This window comes from Diadema antillarum, unplaced genomic scaffold (assembly GCF_040938485.1).
Source record: "Diadema antillarum isolate AM-2024a unplaced genomic scaffold, OU_Dant_1.0 seq00000821_RagTag, whole genome shotgun sequence".
Lineage (NCBI taxonomy): Eukaryota > Metazoa > Echinodermata > Echinoidea > Diadematoida > Diadematidae > Diadema > Diadema antillarum.
In genome coordinates, this window is record NW_027271698.1 from 3318987 (window position 1) to 3344702 (window position 25716).

General features: G+C 40.0%; 1 protein-coding gene across 1 annotated transcript in view; it reads left to right on the forward strand.

The window, feature by feature from the left end:
- The window catches only part of LOC139739942 (fibrocystin-L-like), a 134934-nt gene that overhangs the window by 93828 nt on the left and 15390 nt on the right, over window positions 1–25716 (forward strand). Inside the window, exons 33-53 of the mRNA XM_071650541.1 lie at window positions 2628–2771; window positions 4309–4486; window positions 5552–5711; window positions 6300–6456; window positions 6921–7130; window positions 7728–7895; window positions 8406–8606; window positions 9473–11149; window positions 11584–11811; window positions 12352–12603; window positions 13093–13338; window positions 13541–13714; window positions 14817–15062; window positions 15612–15868; window positions 17416–17508; window positions 18606–18788; window positions 19200–19374; window positions 20579–20741; window positions 22010–22245; window positions 23066–23397; window positions 24570–25086. Of these exons, the coding sequence (XP_071506642.1) occupies window positions 2628–2771; window positions 4309–4486; window positions 5552–5711; window positions 6300–6456; window positions 6921–7130; window positions 7728–7895; window positions 8406–8606; window positions 9473–11149; window positions 11584–11811; window positions 12352–12603; window positions 13093–13338; window positions 13541–13714; window positions 14817–15062; window positions 15612–15868; window positions 17416–17508; window positions 18606–18788; window positions 19200–19374; window positions 20579–20741; window positions 22010–22245; window positions 23066–23397; window positions 24570–25086 (5997 nt within the window). The remainder of the gene's footprint in view (window positions 1–2627; window positions 2772–4308; window positions 4487–5551; window positions 5712–6299; window positions 6457–6920; window positions 7131–7727; window positions 7896–8405; window positions 8607–9472; window positions 11150–11583; window positions 11812–12351; window positions 12604–13092; window positions 13339–13540; window positions 13715–14816; window positions 15063–15611; window positions 15869–17415; window positions 17509–18605; window positions 18789–19199; window positions 19375–20578; window positions 20742–22009; window positions 22246–23065; window positions 23398–24569; window positions 25087–25716) is intronic.

Here is a 25716-nt window from a genome sequence, read left to right on the forward strand (position 1 = left end):
CATGGTCAGCATAAGAGATGATACTTCAGACATAACTTTTCCTTAATTTAACATGGATTTGTCAGCACAGAAATGTGTTTGAGAGAACCACCAGAAATTCACACTCCAAGAGTTTTTGTTTTGAAATTTTATTGCATGATGGATGCATGCAGTCATTCAGAAGTGAGAATCGGGTTTTTGCTATGAAAGAAGATTTTAAAGTAAATTCAGTACATTGGCCCAGCGTTATGAAAACTTCACTTCCATTGATACATTGTAGTTGCTAAAACTTTAATCAGTATTACTGTAAAAGTGGATATTTTTGCGTGACTAATTTTTCGTGCTTGGCCAGGTCAGAAGAGTTTCGCGTGTTTTTTATTCTGCAGAATCAAGACATCATGCACAGGAACGTATGGCAGGCAAAAATATTTGCGTGCTTTTATTTTCGCGCTAGTTTCTGGTTGCGCAAAATGCGCGAAAATTTTAACACCGCGAAAATTTCCACTTTTACAGTATGTGAATGGGTGATTTCACTTAATTATATGCACTTTACCTTAACTTCAGGAATGAAAAATCAATTAGAATATACCTCTTCACCTTATGTTCTTACGGTATGTTTTCAAAAATATTTGTTTGTTCACATGTCACAATAGTGACAGAAATCAGAAATTTTGATTCATTAATGTTCCGTAATTTCCTTCACAGAAGTTTTCAATTTTTGCAAGTTTTGCACATTTTGACACACATGAACAAATTCTTATGATTCAGTTCATTTCATTTTTGTAGAAATGATACTTATGATTAAAACCTTGATATTCTTACAATTTTGTTTCTATGATATTTTAGATATTGCATGAATATTCTCAAGACACACAAGTATATCTTAACTCAAAAAATATTGTCTGACTGTCCTTTCAAAATTGAAGAAAAAAGATACTGCATAATAACATCACTTTCCGTGATTTGCATGTGTGTTTGCGATAAATAGCACTGCATGAAAACATGTGCAGGCATGTTAGTCTGGGCCCTGTTTCATAAAGTTGTTTGTAAAGTTACGAACGACTTACGAGCGACTGGTGATCAGTTCTTGTGATGAATTATTGAAATTCTAGTAAGTATAGCACATCGCAACTGATCACCAGTAGCTCGTAAGTTGTTCGTAACTTTACGAACAGCTTTATGAAACACCCCCCTGGAACCACTAAACTGCACATTACTTGAATATGAGACCATTTGAAGCAAACAATTTTCACACAACAATAGATATATAATGTACTCTTAAATTTATCCCACAAGAATTGGAACAATCATCCCCCACTATTCCCACTGATTCCCACTGATCAGTTACTAGCCATCCCCTTTAAGACTCTTCCTAATTTTTTGTCCCATGTTTGATTTGAATAAATTTTCTCCCATTATATTTTTTTGACTTCATTGTTAGTATTAAAGTAAACCCAACTTGAACATAATGTAGAATTCAACTTTAGATCAACTTCAAACCTGTAATTATACTCTCTCCCATGGCTTCTGGGCAGACCAATGTTATCAAAGAATTTCTGAAAAAAAAGAATAACCCCTATAACAGGCTAGAGAACACATAATTGATTTATGTTAAATAGTTAAACGAGAAAATTCTCTAGCTAACCAGTGTTGCTGAGTTAGGAGCATTCAGCAAATTGAATCGAAAGTTCAATTAATTGATTTAAAAGTGTTAAATAGTTAACAAATACATTCTGTAGCTACCATGTAACCAGTGTTGCTGAGTTAAGTGCATTCAAACTGAACTGAAAGTTTTAAATTTCTATAGTTGATAGACTCAGTGTATCATAATACTCTAGTAGTTGATAGACTCAGTGTATCATAATAGTTGATGGACTCAGTGTATCATAATAGTTGATAGACTCAGTGTATCATAATAGTTGATAGACTCAGTGTATCATAATAGTTGATAGACTCAGTGTATCATAATAGTTGATAGACTCAGTGTATCATAATAGTTGATAGACTCAGTGTATCATAATAGTTGATAGACTCAGTGTATCATAAGAGACCTTTTAGGAGGTGGTGGTTTTAATGTCTCTGGGCTGGCCCATGTTTGAAATAGCCAGGGAAATGCATTGCTCTTGACTCCCATTTACACTGCAATAATGGCTTTTGTATTTCAATATTCATCTGTGGCAAAAGCTAAGTTCACAGAGTTGCATGGCTGTGGATTCATCAGGCGATAGCAACATATCAAGCGAGAAAGGCAGCATTTTGTTCAACTGGTGTATTATGAAATCATGCAACATGAACATCTATCAGGAAAAGAACATTGCATTTCTCGATCCCTGTGGCATGATTTTGCCGCAATTATTTAGTGCTTTTTTGCATGTTTTTTAGTAATTCTAATTTATCGAAATGGCTCCAGTTTTGGCGTCTTCTCTTGACAGCATTTGCTCTTTAGTATTACCAGTGGCAGATCCAGAGGGGGGATGCATCGAGCATGCCCCCCTTTTTTTTTTGTTAAAACGAAAGAAATGAAAAGGAAAAAAAATGAGATGAAACCTGGAAGTAGCACCAAAAATATTCTTTGCGCTCCCCCCCCCCCTTTATGAAATTCCTGGATCCACCCCTGGTTACCATGTCTGACACTTGTTGAATTCCAGGAAGCTTTGGAGGAGGAAGATTACTGACCATCAATGGGTCCGGCTTTGACTCAATGACCAGTCAGGTGTTCGTCTGCAACAATCCCTGCAGTATTGAAGAGAGTACTGGTTCCTACATCCTGTGTGAGGTGCCGCCAAACTATGGTAAGATGTCCAAAAGCTTTTCCAGAGCCAAATTGCATCACTTCAGTTGCTATATTATTCTACAAAGATGCTACAAATAATAGATCTAGCAAGCGGAGCCTTGCCTGTCGTTCTAATCAGTTTCTACTCAGTGAAGCATTTATTGCACTATTTCAGAACATGTGAAGAGTTTTTTCGCAAAAACCGATAAGTCCATATTTGCCAAATGGAGATATTTGCGATTAAATTTCAAGAAAAATAAAGAGAGTAATAAGAAAATTTTTGCTTCTTTTGACCATAGCTTCAAAAATGTACCTTTATATGTAGTGACCAATATATCATTTAGCCCTAAAAAGACTGGGCTATTTTGGTAGCTCGAAAGACTGGGGGGGGGGCCTCAAGGCCCCCCCCAAGATCTCGGCCGGGGATTGCGCGATCGCCGCGGAACTTTGCACAATGGTAGTGTGCGATGTTATCTACAAGATCGTGTTTTTAAATTTTAGAAAATAGTCTTCTTTTATTTTATTTTGATTAAGTATGATAATTTATGCGAGAAATCAGAATCTTTCATCTAAATTAGTAAATAAAGCTCCAAAAGTGCTCATTTTTGGTATAATTATTCTTTGATGCATTCTTAGCAAATGTACTTGAAAAAAAATTCGGTATCAAAATTAATTTCTTATTTATTTTATTGTTTCATGAATTTCTTATGTATTTCTTTGTTTTTTCGACTTTTTGTTTTTATTGTTTTTTGTAACAAAATTTGTCACAGACACTTTTTGAAGCATAATACTCCTAAAACAAACTAATTTTAGCCATTGAGAGTAAAAATAAGCATATTTATATGAACCATGTAAAAAAACTCAATTTGCATTGACTTTGTACACAAAATCACATTTTTTAGCCATTTTTGGCCTCACGTGCATGTACAAAAAGTCATGTAACTTCAGAACCGTACCCCCAGGCGTCACAAATTTGGTGTCAAAATGTGTGGGAAACTCAAAAGAAAAAAGTCATGGAGCATCGCTGCGAAAGCATTGCGTGTTGCAGAGTAATCGTGCGAAATGTCGAGGGGGGGGGGGCCTCCGAGGCCCCCCCCCCCCAGTGCAGTTAGGGTTAAAAGGTATTATATTGTACTTTATGACAAAGACCGTACTTCAAAATCTTAGAAAATGGACTTATCGGTTTTTGCGAACAAACTCTTCATGTGTTTCAGATATATACCTTTCTAACAGGCCACTAGTGGACTTAATGTGAGCATGTTCTGTAGACATTATTTTATAGATCAAGTAATATGTGAGGTAGTCATTAATTACCTTTCCACTTGATTTGGAGTGGAGTGTCTGTCAAAACCATCTCCTCTGTCACACAAAAGCCCTTCTTTCATATGACACTTGCCCAGATTTAGTGATTTTTCAATCAGATGTATAATAGTCCTGAGTTGTTTGAAGTCATAATTGAATCTTTGCTGTTGATAAGCACTGACATTGATGCTGTAGTCTAGGCTTGAATCTGATGACTCAAGACCTAATAAGAAGTTTGTTTTTTCCTTTTACAGCGAGGGGGGAGGAGTTGGAATGTCAGGTCAGTGTCTGGGTTGGCAGTGGGCTGCAGGTCAATGCCACTGGTACCTTCACCTACCGGCGGTCACTGACACCAACCATCTCTGGTGTGAGCCCCAGGAGGGGTGGCACCGCTGGTGGAACAAGGGTTACCATCAATGGAACCGGATTTATGTAAGTCAATTATCTTCGGTATTCTCACACAGTGTCTCATGCAATATCTGAAAGATTCTAATCATCCTATGTGTTGATTGCTCACCATGCGACATGTAGTTAAAAAGTGCCATTGCACACTGTTGCAGTCATGCATGCAATTTTTGTCAATCAGTTTTGGATATATTGCACATTGACATCACCCATTTGCATTCATTCCCACGATAGGCTCATAATCACCTCATAAATTTGCACCATTGGGCACCTCTGACATCACAATTAAAATTCTATTGCAGTACATACTCAGTCAGTTACAAGCATGATTCAGTCACTCATTTAATTGTCAACATCTTTACTGATCACTTTCATGGATTATTGCTATGATACAATGTACTGGAGGACGCCTCTTTATGATTTCTGTACTATGTGTGGATCAGATTCATTGATGTCTGAGGAATTGTATCAAACTGTTAGTATTGCATTGAGACAAAGTTTTGCACCTGGTAAAAAAAAATGAAGCAGATTATTTAATTTTGCTTTGTCTCATTGAATAGAGTTCCTCATCTGTCACCTCATATGAAATCTTTTATCATCACACTTGTGACCATTCACTATTTGTATAATATAACTCCACTCAACTTTTCTGTTCAACAACTGACAACAATCTGTTATCTCTTCTCTGGTGGTAATGATTTCTATTTTTGCGGGAACTCTTGCTTCTTGTGTTAATGTTAACTCTTTCACTAGTTTCATATCTAGGGAAGATCAACGTGATGCTTAATAGTGGGTGGGAGACAAAGTAGGGCAAATAGATGATGGTTTGGTAAAGTGCATTAGCCAATGACAACAACAACAATGACGATGACTTGCCCCCTCCAAGAAGAAAAAATAAAAAGCTAAATGTAAATCTCTCGTAAGTTGTGTGCTGTTTTATAAATTTTGCTCATAATTGCTCAATCTGGTAAGTTTAGCAGAATACCATCACTGACATCACAGTATATTTAGGGGTGTCAGGTGTATTATTGGAAACACTTACATTGTACATAATCATCAGCCAATTTTTTTTTTGTGTGTGTATTTCCTCAGGTCTTCTGGCAACATAGTGACCATTGGTGGAACAGAGTGCATAGTGGACACTGAGTCTGAGACGGAGATTGTGTGTGTGACCGAAGCTCATTTTCCCAATGAGATGACGGAGGTCAAAGTTGAGGTCGGGTCAAATGGCGCTGCTTTGCCAGATTCAGAGGTAGGATTATGCTTCTGAATTTTCTGGAGTAATGATTATTAAAAAAGCAATAATTTTGGAATGTTAATTAATGCAGATGGAATGTTGGCTTCAATTGAACAGTTATTGGCACTGATCTTTGAATCTTTAAGAAGTATGTGTTTTATGTAATGATAATAATAATAAAGGACATTTATATTGTGCAGCTACTGTAATGATATACTCTACTGCACATTACAAAGTAATAATCACAACATTACATTCAAAATATATAAGCCATTTTTTTTTAAGGTAAGTGTGAAACATCCTAAAAACTAATTTGTCTCTTGTCAAATGAGTCTCAGCTTGCAAAACTTTCTATGCTTTTAAAGACTTTGCAGTTTGTATTCAAGCTATGTTTGCTAAATACTACATGGAGACCAGGAAGCTGCATTATTATTATTATCATTATTAACCTGTTGAGGAAGGACTGATTTTGCTGCAACACGCATCTCCCATAGACACCTGTCAAGTATACTCAGGCCTCGTCCTCAACAGGATAAGGAGATTTATCTTAAGCTTTCTTTGGGCAGGTTTAACTTGGTTTAAACCTATATATTTCAATGCTAGGGAGCTGCAGACTACTTCTACATCGATGTCTGGTCATCACGATTCACCTGGGGAAACCAGGACCCACCTGAAGAGGGCGCTTTTGCCACCATCGGAGCAGGCCAGACGATCCTTTTGGATGTCGACACGCCTGTTTTACGTGTTCTCCTCATTGAAGGTATCAGAATGTCTCTACTCTGTTCTGCTCTCTTGGACTATATTTAGGAAAGACTAATATCAATGATTACAAATTTTAAATGCATTCTTCATTTTCTTGAAATTTGCTTGGTTATCGTATGGTAGCTTTTTCCTGCACTGATCTATAGTTGTAATGGAATGCAAAGTTCAACTTCATTATAAAGTCTGTGATATCGAAGTTGTGTGTTCTTTCTTGCTCATCTAAAAAGCTGTAGACTCAAAGTTGAATATACAGATGTATTTATGGTCAATTTTTTTCAACTGTTTACAGGAAAGGATGTCTTTTTGTGAAGTATATAGAGCAGGGTAACTACTGAAGATCTTGTTTCAACTTGCCAAAGAGGCTTTGAATGCCCCATTATCAAGACAGGAGGGAATGTCCTCACTCTGCCAAAACCTGGTTCCACACTCATTTCCACTTCCTTTTTACAATCCCTCAAAAAGGTGGCACCCTCATTTTTGACGAGAAGGACCTGACCTTGAATGCGGAGTACATCATCATCACCGAGGGCGGCCATTTTCAGATCGGTACGGAGGAGGAGCCATTCCAGCACAAGGCTACCATCGTCATGCACGGTCACGTCCGCTCCACCGAGCTTCCCCTCTTTGGCGCCAAGACGTTCGCTGTCCGCAATGGCACGGTGGACATGCACGGTGAGGAAGCTTCGGAGGACAATATTTCCAAACCATCAAATTTTTTTATTTATAAATGTATGTCCTTTTATGTGTATGAATTATACATATAAAGAGTTAGACAGATGAATGGATGAGTGTGTGTGAATATAATAGATTTATAGATAGATGGATGGATGGATAGATATAGATATAGATATAGATGTAGCTATAGATATAGAATGATATAGCTATAGATATAGATAATAGATATAGATATAGATATAGATATAGATATAGATATAGATATACTGATATGTGTGCATTTGTGTTTTGAGTGGTGCATGTATATGATAGTGATAATGTGAATAATTGATATAGCACCTATAACCAAATTTTTTTGAAGTCCTTTACAATTAACAAGAGAAACATGCAAATATACATGAATATATTGTATATTTGATTATAGTCCATTGAGTAATTGAGGGTTTTCAGATTGTTATCAATCCACATGTTGAGGATAATGATGGCTTCAGTACCACAGACTAGCAAAGTAAGAGGGGGCATCCCCCATTGTCATGAGGGTGGCTTTCTAACTTCCTTATCATTGTAAACCAATCCATTGTGATGTCATTGCAGGGAAACATGTGCCAATCATGTGGACCCACCTTGCTGAGACCATCGAACCCGGCGCCACCCAGCTGACTCTCATGAAAGCTGTCACCTGGGAGGTCGGCGACCACTTCGTCATCGCCTCCACAGGAGACCGTCACAAGCAGAACCAGAACGAGGAACGAATCATCACTGGTATTGTACTCAGCTCACAAAGCTATACTCTCATTAGTTTGATGCAATGAAAGCAGCTCACTTCTCATTCAGTCTTCTGAAGTCCAGATCTATGTCATTCTAATCTGTGACTTTAAAAATTTGTAGGCCTATGAGTTGAAAATCATATCTAGGATTCAAGACTTACCAGTTTATGTCCTGAGGAAATGAATGTATTCATCAGTGTGATGTCCCTTGATGATTTTAAAATTGACTTCTCACTGTCTTGTTAGATTTTTGAAGAAAATCCTACGAAGTTTCAATGCTGTGCTCTATTTCTTTGAGTTCTTCAGGATAATTGTGTACTCTCTTTTGATATTCAGTGTGCTAATGCACTTTTCTGACCAGAGTTCATCTGATGAACAAAAGTCACAAATCAAGCAGACTTTTAAGAAAATCAGCATGTATTTTATAGTGGAACATGATGAATGCACAGAATTCAGAAATATCTTAAATGATTCAATTTATTCATAACATTTCTTAATCTCTCAGCGATATCTGGAGATGGCATGACCCTCACCTTTGAGCCTCCAATGGACTATGAACACATCTCCATCGTGCAAGAGGTTGAGGGCGTTGTCCTGGAGACCAGGGCGGAGGTCGGCCTGCTCACCCACAACGTCAAGATGATGGGCAATGTCAACTCGGACTGGACTGAGCAGATAGAGGCATGCGAGGAGGAGTTTAACACGGGTATAGTGCTCTGATTCTCTTTCTTGGGCTGCGATGTGTAGTGATCATACCTTGGAACTCTTACCTTGGAAGTGAGCTGAAAGTTATACCAAACTTATTTGCCCCTCTGCACCAGTGAGGATGATTAATTTCTGTGTGACAGGCTATGAGCAGCAGGAGTGCATGGACATTTGAAAACATCATCAGGGTTATAGTCATCTTTCTTGCCGGATCTTGCCTGAAGTTCTTTACATTTGTTTTGAATATCTTGGTTGAAGAACTCTCTACTACATAATCATGGTAAACTGTTCCATTCTGATATCACTCTTTGAGAAAAAGAGGATTGCCTCAACTTCATATTGACATGCTTCTCAAAATCTTAAATCGATGTCCTCTTGTTTGACTGCCAATTGAAAAGTCAAAGAAGTTAGTTGACTGGAGAGCATCTTTTCCCTGTACAATTTGGTAGGTTTGTATCATGTCTGATCTCATGGTGATAATCACAGGTTTACTCTTTAATCGTGAGACCGCAGTATGTAAAAGATTTGGATATGATAGCTACACTTATGCATGGAGACCTTCTTCAGAAAGAATCCGTTGGAGAGTATGAAGGGAATTACTTTATGAGGCAAAGTCCCGAGTCATATGACAAATTTCTGTCAAGATGTATTGTCTGAGAACCAAGCAAACATGCTTAAACATGTGTTTATTAAAAGATAATGGCATTAGCTAGAGAAACAATAGACCTTGTTTTGTAGTTATCTATGTGTAACATATTCTCTTACCTGCAAATCTTGAAATAAATGATTGTTTCTTTTTTTCTCTCCTAAAAACTGTCATTGAACCATAAGCCATATTATCTTTTTTTACCATTTTTTTTCCTTCAGGAATGTTCGAAACCCAGACCTGCTTTTTGGGACGCTTTGGGGACGAGACAGTGAGCGATCAGTTCGGCTCCCAGATCATGTTCTTTGCCAAGGAACAGGATGCACATTTGGTCCAAGGACGCTTAGAGTACGTGGAGTTCACTCATGCAGGACAAGCATTCCGCTTGGGACGATACCCCATCCATTTCCACATGAACGGCAATGTCACAGGGTCGTACGTGCGGGGCTGCAGTGTGCACCACACTTTCAACCGGGCAGTGACCATCCACGGAGTTCACGGTCTTCTTGTGGAGCACAATGTTGCCTTCAATATCATGGGCCATGCCTACTTCATGGAAGATGGTATCGAAACCAACAATGTCATCCAGTACAACCTGGCAGTGTTTGTACGCCCCAGCAGTAGCCTTCTCAACGTTGACGTGACTCCAGCAAGCTTTTGGGTCACCAATCCTGACAACACTGTCCGCCACAATGCAGCCGCTGGTGGCAGCCATTTCGGCTTTTGGTACAACATGCCCCAGCACCCTGGTGGTCCGTCGTTTACGACGAGCGTGTGTCCCCGCAACGTCCCCTTGCGAGAATTCACTAACAATACTGCCCACACCATGGGCTGGTACGGCATCTGGATTTTCCCGTCCTACTTCCCCAAAGTGGGCGGAGGCTGCGGAGCAACAGAGTCCACACCAGCCAAGTACTACAACCTGACCGTTTGGAACACCGAGAGAGGGGCGGAAGCTGTAAGTGTTGGCGCAGTTCAGTTTCACAATTTCCTCTCCTCAGACACTGTGGAATCTGGCTTTGAGTATCAGATAATCAGCGAACCGATCTGGGGCGATGAGGGTGCTCTCATCAAGGATTCCACTGTCATCGCCTGGACTGAGGGGTTGTCTGGTAACAATGATAGTGCAAGGTGCACCAAAGCTGGAGTATTGGGACCGCATTCCAGATACCTGACCGTAGATGGCGTCACTTTCATCAATTTCAACCGCAGTGGTTGTGCCGCTGTGGGAGCCTGCAGCAAATGCCGATTTGAACAGGGGGGTTTCCCAACGCGCTACACGGCCTCAACCCTATTGAACTCGCCAAACAAGGCAAGATTCCAGTGGAAGTTTGAGACTTGGTTGGAAGACCTTGATGGTTCATTAACAGCAGGGCATCCCATGGGTGGTCAGCCAAACACCAAGGTCGTGCCCGACATGGGAACCCTGCCCGCTGACTGTGAGATGAGTGTGGATGCCTACAGCCTTGGTGTGTGGCCTGGAGCGATTTGTCGTCCCAACATCAACTTCCATCGCTTTGCCTTCAATAATCCAATCCCGGAGTCACTGCTTTACAAGAAAGCGTTCATCACCAATGCCCACGGAACAGCCTTCTCTTCCTACCACAAGAAGCGCATAACTAATCCCAAGGGTTGGATGGTTCTACTAATAGATGGCGAAGCTACGGAAATGTACTTTGCGAATCGTGAGCATATCACAAACATCTCCTACACCGGAAAATTTGATGACTTTGGTGATGGAGACTTCATCGTGCTGTCTCACAACCTCACTCAGGAAGTTGACGTCGTATCAATTCTTGGCGATCTGAAAAACAGCTCAGAAAGTCCTCTGACCTACGCAGACAACAACAATGGAGACTACTACATCAATCCAGACACAAATGATCTAACGTACATTGGTGAGCCCCTTGGTTTTTATATTCTGCCATGATAATCAGTTGGTCACACTTCATCAGGTTAAATTGTTCATGCTTGTGTCATATCTCTCTCCAGCGACTGCAGAGTGTCACCAGAATTAGTTTGCAATGACCCGCATCAGCTTCTAGAAGAAGATATATGTTACATACGTACTCCCATATGATATTCAAAATCAACATTTATGCTATATTGAAGATTCCTTAATTCATAGGTGAATGAGGCTCATCTGTGAAATCACCATAAAAAGCCCTGAATGGCTCATAATGCGATTCCATCTAAAAAACATAGATGCAAGAAAGGTACACAACTTTTTGCTTTGGCAAAATGGCAATATCTTCTTGTGACAAGTTTTTTTAAAGTTTGGAGGATGTATCATGAAATCCCGGGAATTTCTCATTTTTCTCATCCCGTCTAGTGTCTGGAAAGGGTAATGCCGAGGAGAGGGATGTTTTTACTGACCTGGATGTCTACCGGTGCTACTTCAAGGACTGCATCCCTCCGGTCCCCGAACCACCACCAGAGGGGCGGCCGGCACAGGTGTTCTACTGGTCCGACCCGGCCACCTGGGAGAACGTGACAGAGGGATGGGGTGGACATGGGGGCGGGGTACCAGAGGATGGTGATGATGTGCAGATTCTACCAGGTGAGGATGGTGAATGAACCAGACATGTCTGGAGCAAAGGGGGTTTGTGTGATCCCATGGCAGACGTTTAGTTGCTGTAGGAGGTTTGATAGAATTGTCTGTTTTACAATAGGAGATTCAGGCTTCTACTAACGCTTTAGTGATTTAAGTGCTGGCTAGCTTTCATCCACTCCTGTGGACATCTACAGGCCAAGTGATTCTCTAGCACTGCCTGCAATGCTAGAGAAATGGAGTAATTGAAGTTTGTTTGATGAAAATCGGTTTTGGAATGGCTGAGACATCCAAAAACAAAGTAAAACAAAGCAATTCTAATAGAGGATGGGTCTCACTTTTTATTAGGATTGCTCTGTTACGGATATCTCAGCCATTTCAAAACCAATTTTCATCAAATAAATGTTGAATCTCGCTTGGAATTACATGCTTTTTCATAATTCATAAGAGGTTTCTCATTATCTCACCAAAAAAAATTTTAGAAACCCGAAGTTAGGTCTCAACCAAAACTATATGATCCGTTTAATCTCGATGTCCTCCTTCCTCCAGGGTTATATGTTGTTGCAAACAGCACGCTTCCAACGATGAACAGACTCTTCATCTATGGTACCCTTGAGCTGGATGATGTGCGAGACTTTACCCTCAGGGCAACCTACATCTTAATCCAGGGCGGGGCCCTGGTCATTGGTCAGAACGAGACCACACCCTTCACCCACAATGTCCACATCATTCTGGAGGGAAATCACAACACGCCGGACATTCCACTGCCTGACCAGGTGAACCTGGGATCAAAGGCTCTCGGTAAGTATTTGATACTTACTGTTCATTTTTCAATCTTGTATTGGTTCTTAGCTAGTTGACAGGTACTCAATTTGTTGAAAATGCAATGCTTTAATTGTGATTTTAATTCTTTTCATCCATTAACTCATTATCTCTGTGTCATTCCTTTAACATTTCTGACATTCCTTGCATTCCTAAGTCTTATGGAATACTCAGCTGCTCATACAGCTACCAGTTAGAATCATATCATAAGTGACCCAAAGAAGTATACTGAAACATTGTGATAATTTGTGATTTACTGCTTTGCATTGTCGTTTCAATGAACAACAAGACACTGGAGTTCTTACTCATTCAAACTTTACCAAATCTTCAAACCAAGATTTTTTTTTAATAACTGATTAATCTTAAACTTTGTACAGTGCCTTGTCTGATGAGTTCTGTCCTTGACCTGGACTGTGAATGTGCATTGCAGTTGTCAGTAACTTTTGTCTCAATTCTCTTGTCAAACAGGTGTGTTTGGTTCCCTCAAGTTGCATGGCCAGCCACGCCAAGTCATCTGGACACACCTGGCTACTACCGTCCTCCCTGGGGACGACTCTCTGACCGTTGAGGTGGACACAGACTGGGTAGAGGGAGATGAAATCGTCGTGGCAACGACCGACTACGAGTCTTGGCACACGGAGACTTTTGCTATCGTGGAGGTCGTTGACCAGCGAACATTCCGTGTGAATTCTTCATTTTTGCACAGACACACCGGTAAGACACTATTAGCTCTACGTGAATCTCCTTGTAATTGATGTCTTGGCCGATTCAAAGCATCCTGTGGAAATTCATTTCATTTAGTGAAATTTAGCTTGTGGCATAAATGAATGTTGGGCTTTTGTTTGGACATATTGTCTGAACTTCAAAGGTCATAACCAGTGAGTTGAGATTCCTTTTTTGTGCCTTCCCTATCTAGCGGAGAGTGAAACATTGGATAACGGCTTAGGATCATACAAGATAGCTGCAGAGGTGGGCCTGCTGACGCGCAATGTCGTCATTGAGGGCGCCGACTACCCTCAGCTCCTTGCGGAATCGTTCGGCGCAAGGGTTCTTGTTGGAAGGTTCTTTCAAGATGGCACTCTGTATGAAGGTAAAGTAATCTCTAGAACCTCAAATCTGTGATGATGTTGAGAAGGGTGTGCATGTAATTATGTATGAGTGTGTGTGATAGTTTTGGTGTTAGTGTTAGTTTCAGTGTAAGAGTGTGGACATGTGTGTTTGTGCATGGGTATCTGTTTGGTAAGGTGTTTATGCAGTTATGCTGGAAGTGTCTTTGAGAACTTCGTAGTTTAACATATTGTGATCCACAGCCAGTTTATTCTTCTCTTACACCCAGCCCCCCTTTTTTTCTCTCTCTCTTCTTTTTCACACACTTTTTGAGACTTTATGAAATCCACTCATTGGCAGATATGGTTTTATGAATCTTTTGTTAGAGTATGATATTTGTGTTTAATCAATCTCTTCTACCATTTGATTGTCACCCATTTGACATTGTCTCGCAATAACTGATAAATCGGGGGCATTTCATGAAGCGTTCTGTCAGAGAAATTTGTGGGACAGGTTTGCTCTCTGCCGATAAGGTGCAAGGATTTCAGTAGCTTATAACAATTTGTCAGAAAAAATATCTGACAAAAAGCTTTGTGAAATGCCCTCCCAGATTGTCATCTGAGACCATGTTTGAGAGGAAGCAAGGAGTTATGTTTCCTCCTATTCGTGGTCCACTGTGTTCAGAGTTTAATTATCTGTCCCTTCTGGGTGCCAATCATAATTCTACAATAGTAAGTTCTCCCACATATCTTCTTCGTTTTCAGATATGAATGTTATGGCATACTGATTGAAGAGTATTCTTTAACTTTGATTATCATGTAAAGTGTCTTCCCATTATACAGGATCATCAAATCTTCAAACGTTTGTTGCCATTGCGACATGTGTAAGTTTATGTTATGAATATAATTTGTGAAAAACTTTATCCATGAAATGAAATGAAAAATATCAACCTGAATAAATAAGAAATGAAATGAAAAATATCAACATTGAATGAATAAGAAATGAAGGACAAAATCTTTTGTTTCATTATTTTGCCTTCATAGTAATCCCATAAAATTTTGGAAGGAATAGGAAGTCAATACTAAATCTCTGATGCATTCTCTGTTTTTTGTTTTGTTTTTTCTCTCCTCTTTGTCTAACTCCAGGTCGAGCCCAGATCAGCTACACCCAGTTTAAGCACTCCGGCCAAGAGGGCTACATCGCAAGTTACGACCCACGATTCTCCGTCTCCTTCCTCAACCTTGGCGACCAGCGCCTTGAGGGTGAGGTGAGGGCGCCCTCGTATGTCCGAGGCTGCAGCTTCCACCACGGCTTCAGTCCAGCCATCGGTGTGTTTGCTTCAGACTTCATCCTCGTAGAGGACAACATTATTCATCATACAGTGGGATCAGGTAAGCCCTTTGCCAATTTACCCCTTGATTGCATCAAATCTACAAGTGCAAAATGCATCCAGGGTACATGAATAGTACCAGCCTTAATGTACTAATTTTGCTACAACACGCATTTCCCATAGACACCTGCTGAATATACTCTGGACTCGTCCTCAATGGGTTAAAATCAGTTTAACAGAATAAGTCTTGAAGATGCCTGTTCAGTGATGAGAAATTGGAAAGTTTTTATCATAATTCTGTCTTATTCCAAAATATTCACATTGTCACAACCATATAATGATGGAAAAAATTAGTAATCACAGTGACTTCTTTCAGACATAAGGCATCCACAAACTTCATGACCATTGAGTTTTATGGTCTTACTCCAGCCACAGTTCACTTTACTGCCTCTTAGATGCTGCTAATAATTTCACTGTGACACTGTAATCCACTTTGATGAGTAAAGAGAGCCAAAATTTTAAGTTTTTTCAATCTTGTGTTGTTTTCTCGTTGTATTTGATAGCATCTTTCTTCCATTCAAACGGCTATCACATTTTCTCCGAATGTCAGGTATTGTCGTTGAAAGCGAAGGCGTTGAGCTCATCCACAACCTCGTGACGCTCTCTATCGCCCCGGCAACGTATCAAGATCGCTTCGAGAAGGAGAACCTGTTCTGGGATGGCGGTATTCACATCTCGTTTGCGGAGGACCTCACCATGTCGGATAATGCCGTGGCTGGTGCCGAGAGGGCTGGATTCCGCATGCAGGGAGAACCGTGTGGATCCACATCCAAATGGAAGAACAATGTCGCCCACTCTGCTCTGGAGGTGAGATTGGACTTTTTCATTTCATTTCATTTCCATTTATTAGATTTACACGGGTGTACATTCTGAGACTTAAAAATTATCTGATTTGTTTTTATATAATTTATCTACAGTGCACTGGATAAAAACCGTGATTGGATTGCACTTTTTCCATTTATTGATTTGTTTGTTTTTTTTACAAAAATTCTCTTTGTGACATATATTTACAGTGGAAAGAATAGTAACAATAGTGAAGAAAAACCCATGTATACAGAATGAGCTGTTCGTAGGAATTAAAGTTGCAGGTTTTCCTCCCATTTCTTCTATCCTAGCTCAACAGATGTCACTACTCCCCTCTTAGTTTTTCTGTATGTGTCTTATATAAGGGCTGCAAGCAAATCAAGCTTTACTTATTAAGCTGTGGCCCTTCTTTGTTATTTATTGTATCGCACATGTACATTGTTAATACAATGGACGCAAAATCAGTTTGTAAGCAATGTATGCATGGACAATGATAATGTAGAATCCAATCCAATCCAATCCAATCTAATCCATTCCATTCCAATCCAATCCATAATCCAATTCAATTTAATCCAATCCAATTCAATCCAATCCAAAATCCAGTCCAATCCAATGTATTCAATTCCATTCCAATCCAATCCATTCCATTCCCATTCCAATCCAATCCAATCCAATCCAATCCAATCCAATCCAATCCAATCCATAATCCAATCCAATTCAATCCAATCCAATCCCATCCCATCCAATCCACATTGATGGCCATGAAGAAAAGGACTGAATTGATAACCCCATTGATAACAGTGCCAGAAGAAGCTCTTCCACCCCACCCCTCAGAAATAATGTAGACTTTTCCTATCATTGTACTATTTCAGTTATCACTGGCAAATAACTGCCAAATAATTTGTAGACTGTAACCTACAAACATCAGCCTATTAGATTTTGAAAATTTACACCATTTCTTATATATTTACATTCTCTCATACAAATATGTTTCTGATTTCAGTTGATTTATATCCCGTTTTTGTTTTTTCTCTTTTAGTGTGAAAATCAAGACACAAATTGTTAGGTTATTCAGTCATAAAGAGTCAAGTATGCATTGTAGGGGGGGGGAGGGATGGTCTTCTCTACCTCAGCATATCAAGCCTAGCAAAGCCTGTAACATGCAGTATCTTCCTACAGCTAGTCTTTAATATACTGTAAAAGTGAAAATTTTCGCGGTGCTGAAATTTTCGCGCATTTTGCGCAACCAGAAACTACAGTAGCACGAAAAATAAAAGCTCGCGAATATTTTTGCTTGCCGTATGTTCCTGTACTTGGTGTCTTGATTCCGCGGAATTAAAAACACATGAAACTCTTTTCACCGGGCCGAGTGCAAAAAATTAGTCGCGCGAAAATATCCACTTTTACAGTAGATCTATATATACATACAGTAGGTCCTCAGTGTTTAACATGTTGTGCCAAGCATTTTCCTTTGATTCTGTAGAAAATCACCTCCCACGCTACGAGACCTTTTCAACAAATGTCATGTGATTCTTGTGTGTGCCTTTCAGGGCATCATGCTGTTCCTGGAGTCACAGCCCACATGTTCCATGGTGGCAAACTTCCTTGTGTATCGCTGCTTCCACTACGGCATCTACACCCAGGTGAGGGCGCCCTCTCTCTAGTACCGTGCAGATGTTGAACAAAGAGATTTTCCCCAGTGACTGCTAGAGTGCGGACTCTTAATACGCCCTGTACTATAGTTTTGTGAGGGCACAAGGAGCACTGGATGACAACGAGGTGGTAGGCTCACCCCTCGTGCTAATACGCTAGCAAACGAGCAACCGAGGAGCAACCAAATCAAAGATGCTTAACTGAAAAGACAGGAATGTGTGTGCTGATCTTGTACAAAACAAATGGACAGCGTGCCGTACTCATAGTGTTTCATGCACATCACCTGAGCTGAGACCACTCGAAGATGCTTGATAAACAAGAACAACAACTTTAAAGATAGCGGTTCTCAGGTGATGTGTGTCTTTGCCTGAGACGCGCTGTCTTTGAAGTTGTTGTTTATCAAGCGCCTTTGCAATTGTTTCAGATCATGTTGTTGCCAAATTTTTACCTTCATGAAATAATTCTTATTATTTTAAAATCTCGTTCTTCAAAATAATCCCTTAATTTGAAAAAAAGCGGCGACCATAATTTTTTAATCTTTTTAAGGTAATAAAAATACCATTACCTTTGGAAATGAATGATATTTCGAGGTGTACTGAGTTTGTACTTAGCTCTCGATTTTGTATCGTCATGTAGGGTAGCCATTTTGTGTCCATTATTATCACGTGCCTAATTCCTATCTTCCTCTACTCTCTACTACCTTTGAGCCAAATCAAGAAGTGCGTATTTGCGTAAAAGTTCAGAAGTTCACGTAATACGCGCTGTAAAAATGTTACTTAGTCAGCAATTACTAAGTGGGTCAGTGGCAGCCCCCATGAAATCACACCATTGTAGAGACCGCTCTCTAGTGGTGGGGAGGAGAAAAATCTCTTGATGTTGATCGAAACACTGTGTGCAGCCGCAGAGAACTACCATACTATCCAGGATGTTGGGAGAGTTCAGAAATTGTATCTGTTTTTGTGTTCAGTTGAGCATTTGCAAGTAAACTGAATAGATTTCAAAGAAAATAGAACATTGCCAGCTATAGGTACCTTTAATTGTCCTCATCTACAGTATATTGGTTCTCCCCGTTACCATGCAAACTCAGATCTCATCACCACAGCTGACTGTGACCAACGTGACCCTGGTGGATAACAAGAATGGAATCGTGCCCCTGGCGTACCTGCCTCCTGCTCTCAGCCACGTCATGAGGAATAAGGAATTCCGCATCACTTCTTCAGTTCTCGTTGGCACAAGCGACAGCTTCGACTGCGATGAAAATAGAGATGAGGTGCATTTCAGGGACCATGGACTGGGGAGGGGGGAGAACATTGACCTCGACTCTTCCAACTTCTAATAAAAATTGTTCAAAAGATCATGTTAGCAATAGTTTCTGCCCACATGCTGGAGTAAAATAGTAATATACTTTAACAGAATATAGCCATGATCACAGAATGTATTAACAGTTAGTAGACTGATTAAATGCATTGGCATTGAAAATGGATAGCAGATTTGTTATAATGAGTCCAAAAAGTAAAATTTCTGAAATATCTTCGTGATGCAACATAACCTAAAGATGTGTACCTATTACTGTTTACATTTGGTGAGTGGGTACATCTACCAATCAAATCAGTGTCCTTGTGTGTATCATCAGTTTTGTGTTTATTGACTGATTTTATTAATTTGTCTAATTTTTCACCAGAATACACCAGAAGTGGCCGGTTTTGTTCGTAAGCACAAAGCTATCACCACCTCCCACGGCGGCCCTGCCGGAATCGTGTTCACGACCTTCATGTCCGGCTCCAATGGCGCTCCTTTCTTCTCATTCTACACGACAAAAAATTACCCCGCATTGGGTGGAAGGACTGTGTTGGAAGGTAATCAGATTGTAGAAGTTGTGATATAATAAGGTTTGATGCCAAAACATGACGTGTAGTTCTCGGAAGGGATCAAAGTTCATCTTCCATTACTTGGAATTAACTTCCAATACATTAAGAGGGCCAACACTTGTACCAAGAAACTTACCTGACTGACATGATTTGCCAGGATGATGAGTTGCTTTGGAGTGTTTTGAGATCAAAATGATTTCGATCTAACCCTGCATTCAGCATTGTGGGAAGGTAGAGTGCAATGTTATGATTGATCATGCCCTTGCAATCGTATTTTCCAACAAGCTGCATGCAATTTCCTCTAGCCCGGAAGATCGATGGATATTGCTGTGGCACCTATTTGTCGATTAGAGCCTACTGAGAATCAGTTATGAAAAATTACATATAGCAACTATGATGGGTTAAGCTCTGAGAATGTGGACTTCCGGTGAACCTTTTGAGCTATAATTCACATTTTCATTGTTGAACGAAAATCATGTTATTACAGCGTTATTTCACACATTTCTTATGCATACATGCGTGGAGCAATAATCGCATCGCAGAGTATGGAGAGAATAGGAAAAACGAGCATTGTTGGGTCAGAGGATTCAATTCATTTTCAAATTCAATTCAATTTCAATTTCAGTGTAAATGGGAAAATGAACACAATGAAAAATTACATACATTTAGGAGCTATGATGGGTTAAGCTCTGAGATTGTGGACTTCCGGTGAACCTTTTGAGCTGATATTGCACGTTTTCATTGTTAAACTGGATTTGTGTTATTACAGCATTATTTCACACATTTCTTATGCATACATAATCAAATCACTGAGTATGGAGAGAAAATGAAAAATTAGCGTTTTGGGGTCAGAGAATTCAATTCAATTTCTGTTTCAATGGGAAAATGAACACAGTGTTCACATGAAATTATTTAGCTGTCCCAGTGTATGCAAATTACATCTGTATAGCAGTTGTTGAAGAGAGTTGTGCCCAAGGCCTGGACCACGCAATGGATCCCCAAGGCAAATGCAAGCAAGTATGAATACATATATTTCAAGAGTAGAGGAAAGTATGTTGCCATGGTAACAGCACATTAATTTACTGTTTGTTATTTTCGACAGTGTACCAGTATAGAAGTGCTGGATAGGTGCATAATCACCTTCAGTAAGCACCTTTCAGTGATAATTTTACTTTTGTTTCACCTCCATCAGACGTTGCTTTCGTCAACTACAACGATCACTGCGGTAACCGTGGTAGCGCGATCGTCACCAACCCCATAGGTGACGATGCTCAGCACCCAGTGGAGGTGCATAGCATCCAGTTTCTCAACACAGACACAGACAGCAAGGTGTTCATCCACAGACCATCACTAGGGTGAGCAATGTAGTCTTGTCACCCAGGCTGTCCAGAATTAAAGGCATGATTTACCATTTGCAGATGAACCCAAAACCCAGCCTTAGTGCGTTAAAATACCGTGATCTAAAATATGAGTCAGGGATAGAAACAGCCACTGTAAAAATCTGAATCCGTTTAATTGATGTTAAGTATTGTTAAATAGACAAAGTGTGAACAATAATTATAATAAAAATGTTTCCAGACTAAACCATCTAAAGTTATGGTTTATTGAGAAAAATACTGATATCTCCTTATATTTTAGGTTTTATTGCAAAAAATTAATATGATACAACAGACCTACACATATGCATCAAATGTGATATCTTGAAAAATTTTAAATTGCTGTTCCCAAAAGTAAACAGGACCTTTAAGACACTCAATACTGCATTCTTTACCATGTTTTGTCATTTAAATTGATTACCTCGAAACCCTTCTTGTTGTTGTTGTTGTTGTTGTTGTTTTTGCTACTATATGTATGTTGTTTTTTTTTTGTACGAGGGGACTGCATTCTACAAGCTCTGCTTTTTAGCAGTCCCCTCCATTTCCAGCAATATTGTTTATGCATTTACCACAGTGACATGAGTTATTTTTTTTATCTCTGTTGGAAATTTACCTGTATCTGTTTTACAATGTTATTTCTGTTCATCGCATTGTGGTAGTGATTTTCTGACATCTGTGTCATACGAATGTTTCATTGTACTTCCAATTATTATGTTTGTTGGAAATGAAATAAATGAACTTGAACTTGAACTTGAACCCTCCATACACATCTTATATTCATTTCATAAAAGTTTCCATGTAGCGCTTGCATATGTATTTGCATTGATCGAGCCATTTATAAAACATGTTGTTTGCTGACGGGATAAATCTCCTCCAAGACACTGCAGAAAGGGAAAGTTGAAAGTTTTGAGGAAAGCAGCTGAATGAAAGCAAGAAATTAGTACCTGTAGGCTCATTTTTTGTTTTAGCAGAATTAGACAAACTATCAAAAAGTTATGTTGATTTGAATTTTACTGCTTCATGTAATGTGTCGTAATGGAGGCATTTAAGTGGAAAGTATTGGTGTTATTACTGTCATGTCACTTGCACAGTTTCCTTTGATTAGATACCTTGTTTGTATAAATGTTGGCTTTTCAAGTTAATGAGGGATTAAGTCAGAAAAGGGCCTTAATGTCTATGAGCTACATGAGATCTATGCCTTGTCTAATTTGTCCGACTTTGATGACAAACTTTAACCCACCTACCAGGAAGGTGAATCCATCGGACTGTGTGGACATGGACTGTGACGGCCACAAGAAGGCTATAATTCGAGACCTGGACGGTTCTTTCCTCGGCTCCGTAGGGTCGGTCATCCCGGACTCGGCCTACGAGTGGGACGGGGACCCACGGCGTGGCCTGGGAGACTACCGCATACCCAGGATGCTGCTGACCGATCCGCTGACCGGGGACCAGCTGGACATCAACACGAGGGCACCCCACAAAGGTGCGACACAGTGACCGCAATACCCAAACTTTATGTTACTCATTAAATTTTGGAGAACGTTAACTGCAGATTTTATTGCCTTATCATCCTCAAATTCCAATTTTAAATTTCACTGCATGTTTTCTTGAAGAAACATTGAAGAGAACTGGTCAAATTTATTACATCTGCATTAAATGAAAAAGATATTAAAAGAAATGTGTCAGTTTGAGAAAGAAACATCAACATTTATCCCCTGAAACGTTATGCCAATTAAAGAATGAGTATCAAATCTTTTAGTTACGAGGTTTTTGAAGATTCTTCTGCATCAAAACAATTATGATATGACCAATCAAGGGTGGAAATGAAAAAAAAAAGAAGCTTTTTTATTCTCCCTAGTGAAACACTAAGAATGAATAGTAAAAATTATGATAAAAACTTACAGCACCAAACTGCAAAATGTAGTGTCTAGAGCTTCACGTGTTCAATTAGTAAAAAGTATAATATGTATGTTTCTCTAGTTCCACTACAGCACAATATGTATTTCTACCCAATTATGTAAAAGTTGGCTGCTTTTGGCTCTCTGTAGCCTACTTTGGCTGCAGATGGAATGAAAATAGCAACTGCAAAATTATTTCAGTGTGCTGCTGTCTCATAGTAAATATGTTTTCTTCTTTCTGGAAACCAATTTATGTTAAAGTTTGAGGAAGATGAGCATGAGAAGATATGACTTTTGGTGTGATTTGACATCCAGACCCACAAAGATTGCTCAAGTGTCCCCAGTAAACTGCTTCCATCTATCTGCAATCCCTTGACTTGTTGAGCTCTTCTCTCTACCCTTCAGGTATCATTGGGCAGGATACTGACAATTGCCAGTGGAGGGGGGCGTGGAACGCCTACGAGTGTCATGGTTATGACCACCGCATGATGCTGATAGAGAGTATGGATGCCGACACGGAGACCAGGCGTGTCTCCCCCATCGCTCTGCTGGCGGACGGACAGGTGGATCTGATCAACGGTCCTCAGGACCAGGGCTGGTGCCTGGGCTACACCTGCCAGGAGCGCATCTCCACCTTTTATACCATCGTGGCTACCGGCAAGGAGTACGAGGTCTACTTCACTGGCACCAACCCTCAGCATCTACGCCTCCACCTCCTCAACGCAGCCCAGGATGAGGTAGGTGATAAACACGCCTTTCTTGGTTTTAGATGAGTGAAATGTAGAATAGTACTCTCTGCGTAATCGGGTATCGCTTAAACGGGTACTCTGTTTAATTGGGTAGTAATGTCAGAGTCAGTTCCAATGCACATTAAAATTACCTGATAATTGCGTTGCCTTTCCGCATAAATGGGTAAATAATTTTCTTCTAATCTAATTTCTACCCACATTTTATCACAGATAACACTTTAAGAAATCATGCATGTCAAATTTTCCATGGCTAATCGCATTCTCTGCTTAATTTGCAAAGAAGGCCCATCATTTTGGGAGCGATTAAACATAAAAACACATGAACACGTACCAACTTGCCACGCGAAAACAAACATTATACATGTAGCTGGCACTCACAATTGCAAAGACAGACAGTAGTTGAACACACTGCACTTGCGCTCCTCCCTTGCTCCGCAACAACATTCGCAATACGAGAAGTTTGCAACGAAAATCAGACCATGCACCAGCTCCATAATTTTGCTTTTCCCCAGTCACTTCTTGAAAAGTAACCCGAACGTTCTACATGACTAGTTCACGCAAAGAGATGTGTTCATTTCGGAAAACGCCTGCGTGTTAGCAAGGAGTCTGTAGTCAAACGACAGTTTTCTGAAGACATATTTGTCCATAAAAAGAGTGTAAATTATTGCTCGTGACTGAGCAAGTGTAAGGTATGTCTAATATGCCGTGCAAGCACGCGGGTTAAGCAAACAGTGTAGGTGTTTGGTGCAGTGTACAATGCATGCAAATACACATGTGTGTCAATTGTGAATGAGACGTGTTCTTCTGTTAGTCGGGTACTCCGCTTAATCAGGTAAGAAATGCTCTGCCCATAGCCTACCCGATTACGCGGAGAGTACTGTATCAGTATAACAACCAGATTTTTGTTTTGACCCTCTGTGTGTTTTGAGTGCTTATTGGCACAGTAAACCCCACTGTGATGTACACTGCCCACAGTCCATGGCACAAAAAGGGTTAAAAGGTGATAATGTTATGGATTGTGGAGACTATCTAAGTTATGTCATGGTTGCTGGAGAAAGGTGTAAAAAACAAATTAAAAAGAAAATAGACATTCGCTTCTCCAAAAATCTATGAACATTAATACTATAGCCTGCCATGTTTCATGTTTCATCCTACTCCAGGGCCTCGTGGTCGGGATATGGTACGCCAACCCACAGCGCTTGGATGTATACAGCAGGGGTATTTACATCGTCCCCAACAATGGTGAGTTTGTTGGTGGGGAGCTTCAGCTAAGAAAGCCCCAGTCCAAAGGTGAATTCCGACCTTCTACCACCTCCCGCCTCAACGGAGAGAACTACTTCGACCGGGACACCAAGATCCTCTACTTTGTGCTGGCGGGACCGGGGCGCGTCGATATCAAGACGGTGCCAGTTGTCACGGTAACCTTTGGCGTCCCTGCAGTTAGCATAGATGACTTCTTCGAGGAAAACCTGCGGGCGAATCTGGCAGCGCTGCTTAACATCCATCCCAGCAAGATACGCATCGTGGACATCGTACGTGAAGACAGCAGGAGGAGGCGCAGGGCAGCTGATGGTCAGGCTGAGGTGGTCATCGAAATCAGCAACCCCGTCACGGTCAATGGCACTGCCAACACCACCACCACTTCCAATACCACAGGGGCTACACCAACACAAGGAGGTATGATTCATTTATTCATTCATTCATTCATTCATTCATTCATTCATTCATTCATTCATTCATTCATTCATTCATTCATTCATTCATTCATTCATTCATTCTTTCTTTCTTTCATTCCTTTATGCATTCATGCATTCATTCATTCTATTTCATTCATTCATTCAGTCATACAATCATTCATCATTAATACATTCATTTCCTTCAGTCAGTCGGTCATTCCATTCATTCATTCATTCATTTATTTGTGCATTCATTTCATTTGTTAATTCAGTCATTTTATTCATTCATTTATTCATTCATTCATTCATTCATTCATGCATTCATTCGATTTCATTCATTCCTTCCGTTCATTCATTCATCCATTCATGCATTCGTTAATTTCATTCATTCCTTCAGTCAATCAGTCAGTCAGTCAGTCAGTCAGTCAATCATTCATTTTTATTCACAACAAAAATGCAAAGGCAATAAGTAACCGAAGCACCATGATGATTCCCACATTTTTGTCCCATGCTCCACCTCAGTAAATACAAATTTGAATATGAATTTTTATCTCATCAAGGTAGAAGTTCTCTCCTTAATGCGACCCCTTATCAGATGGCGGCCATTATTGAAATCTTCATGTCGGTGGAG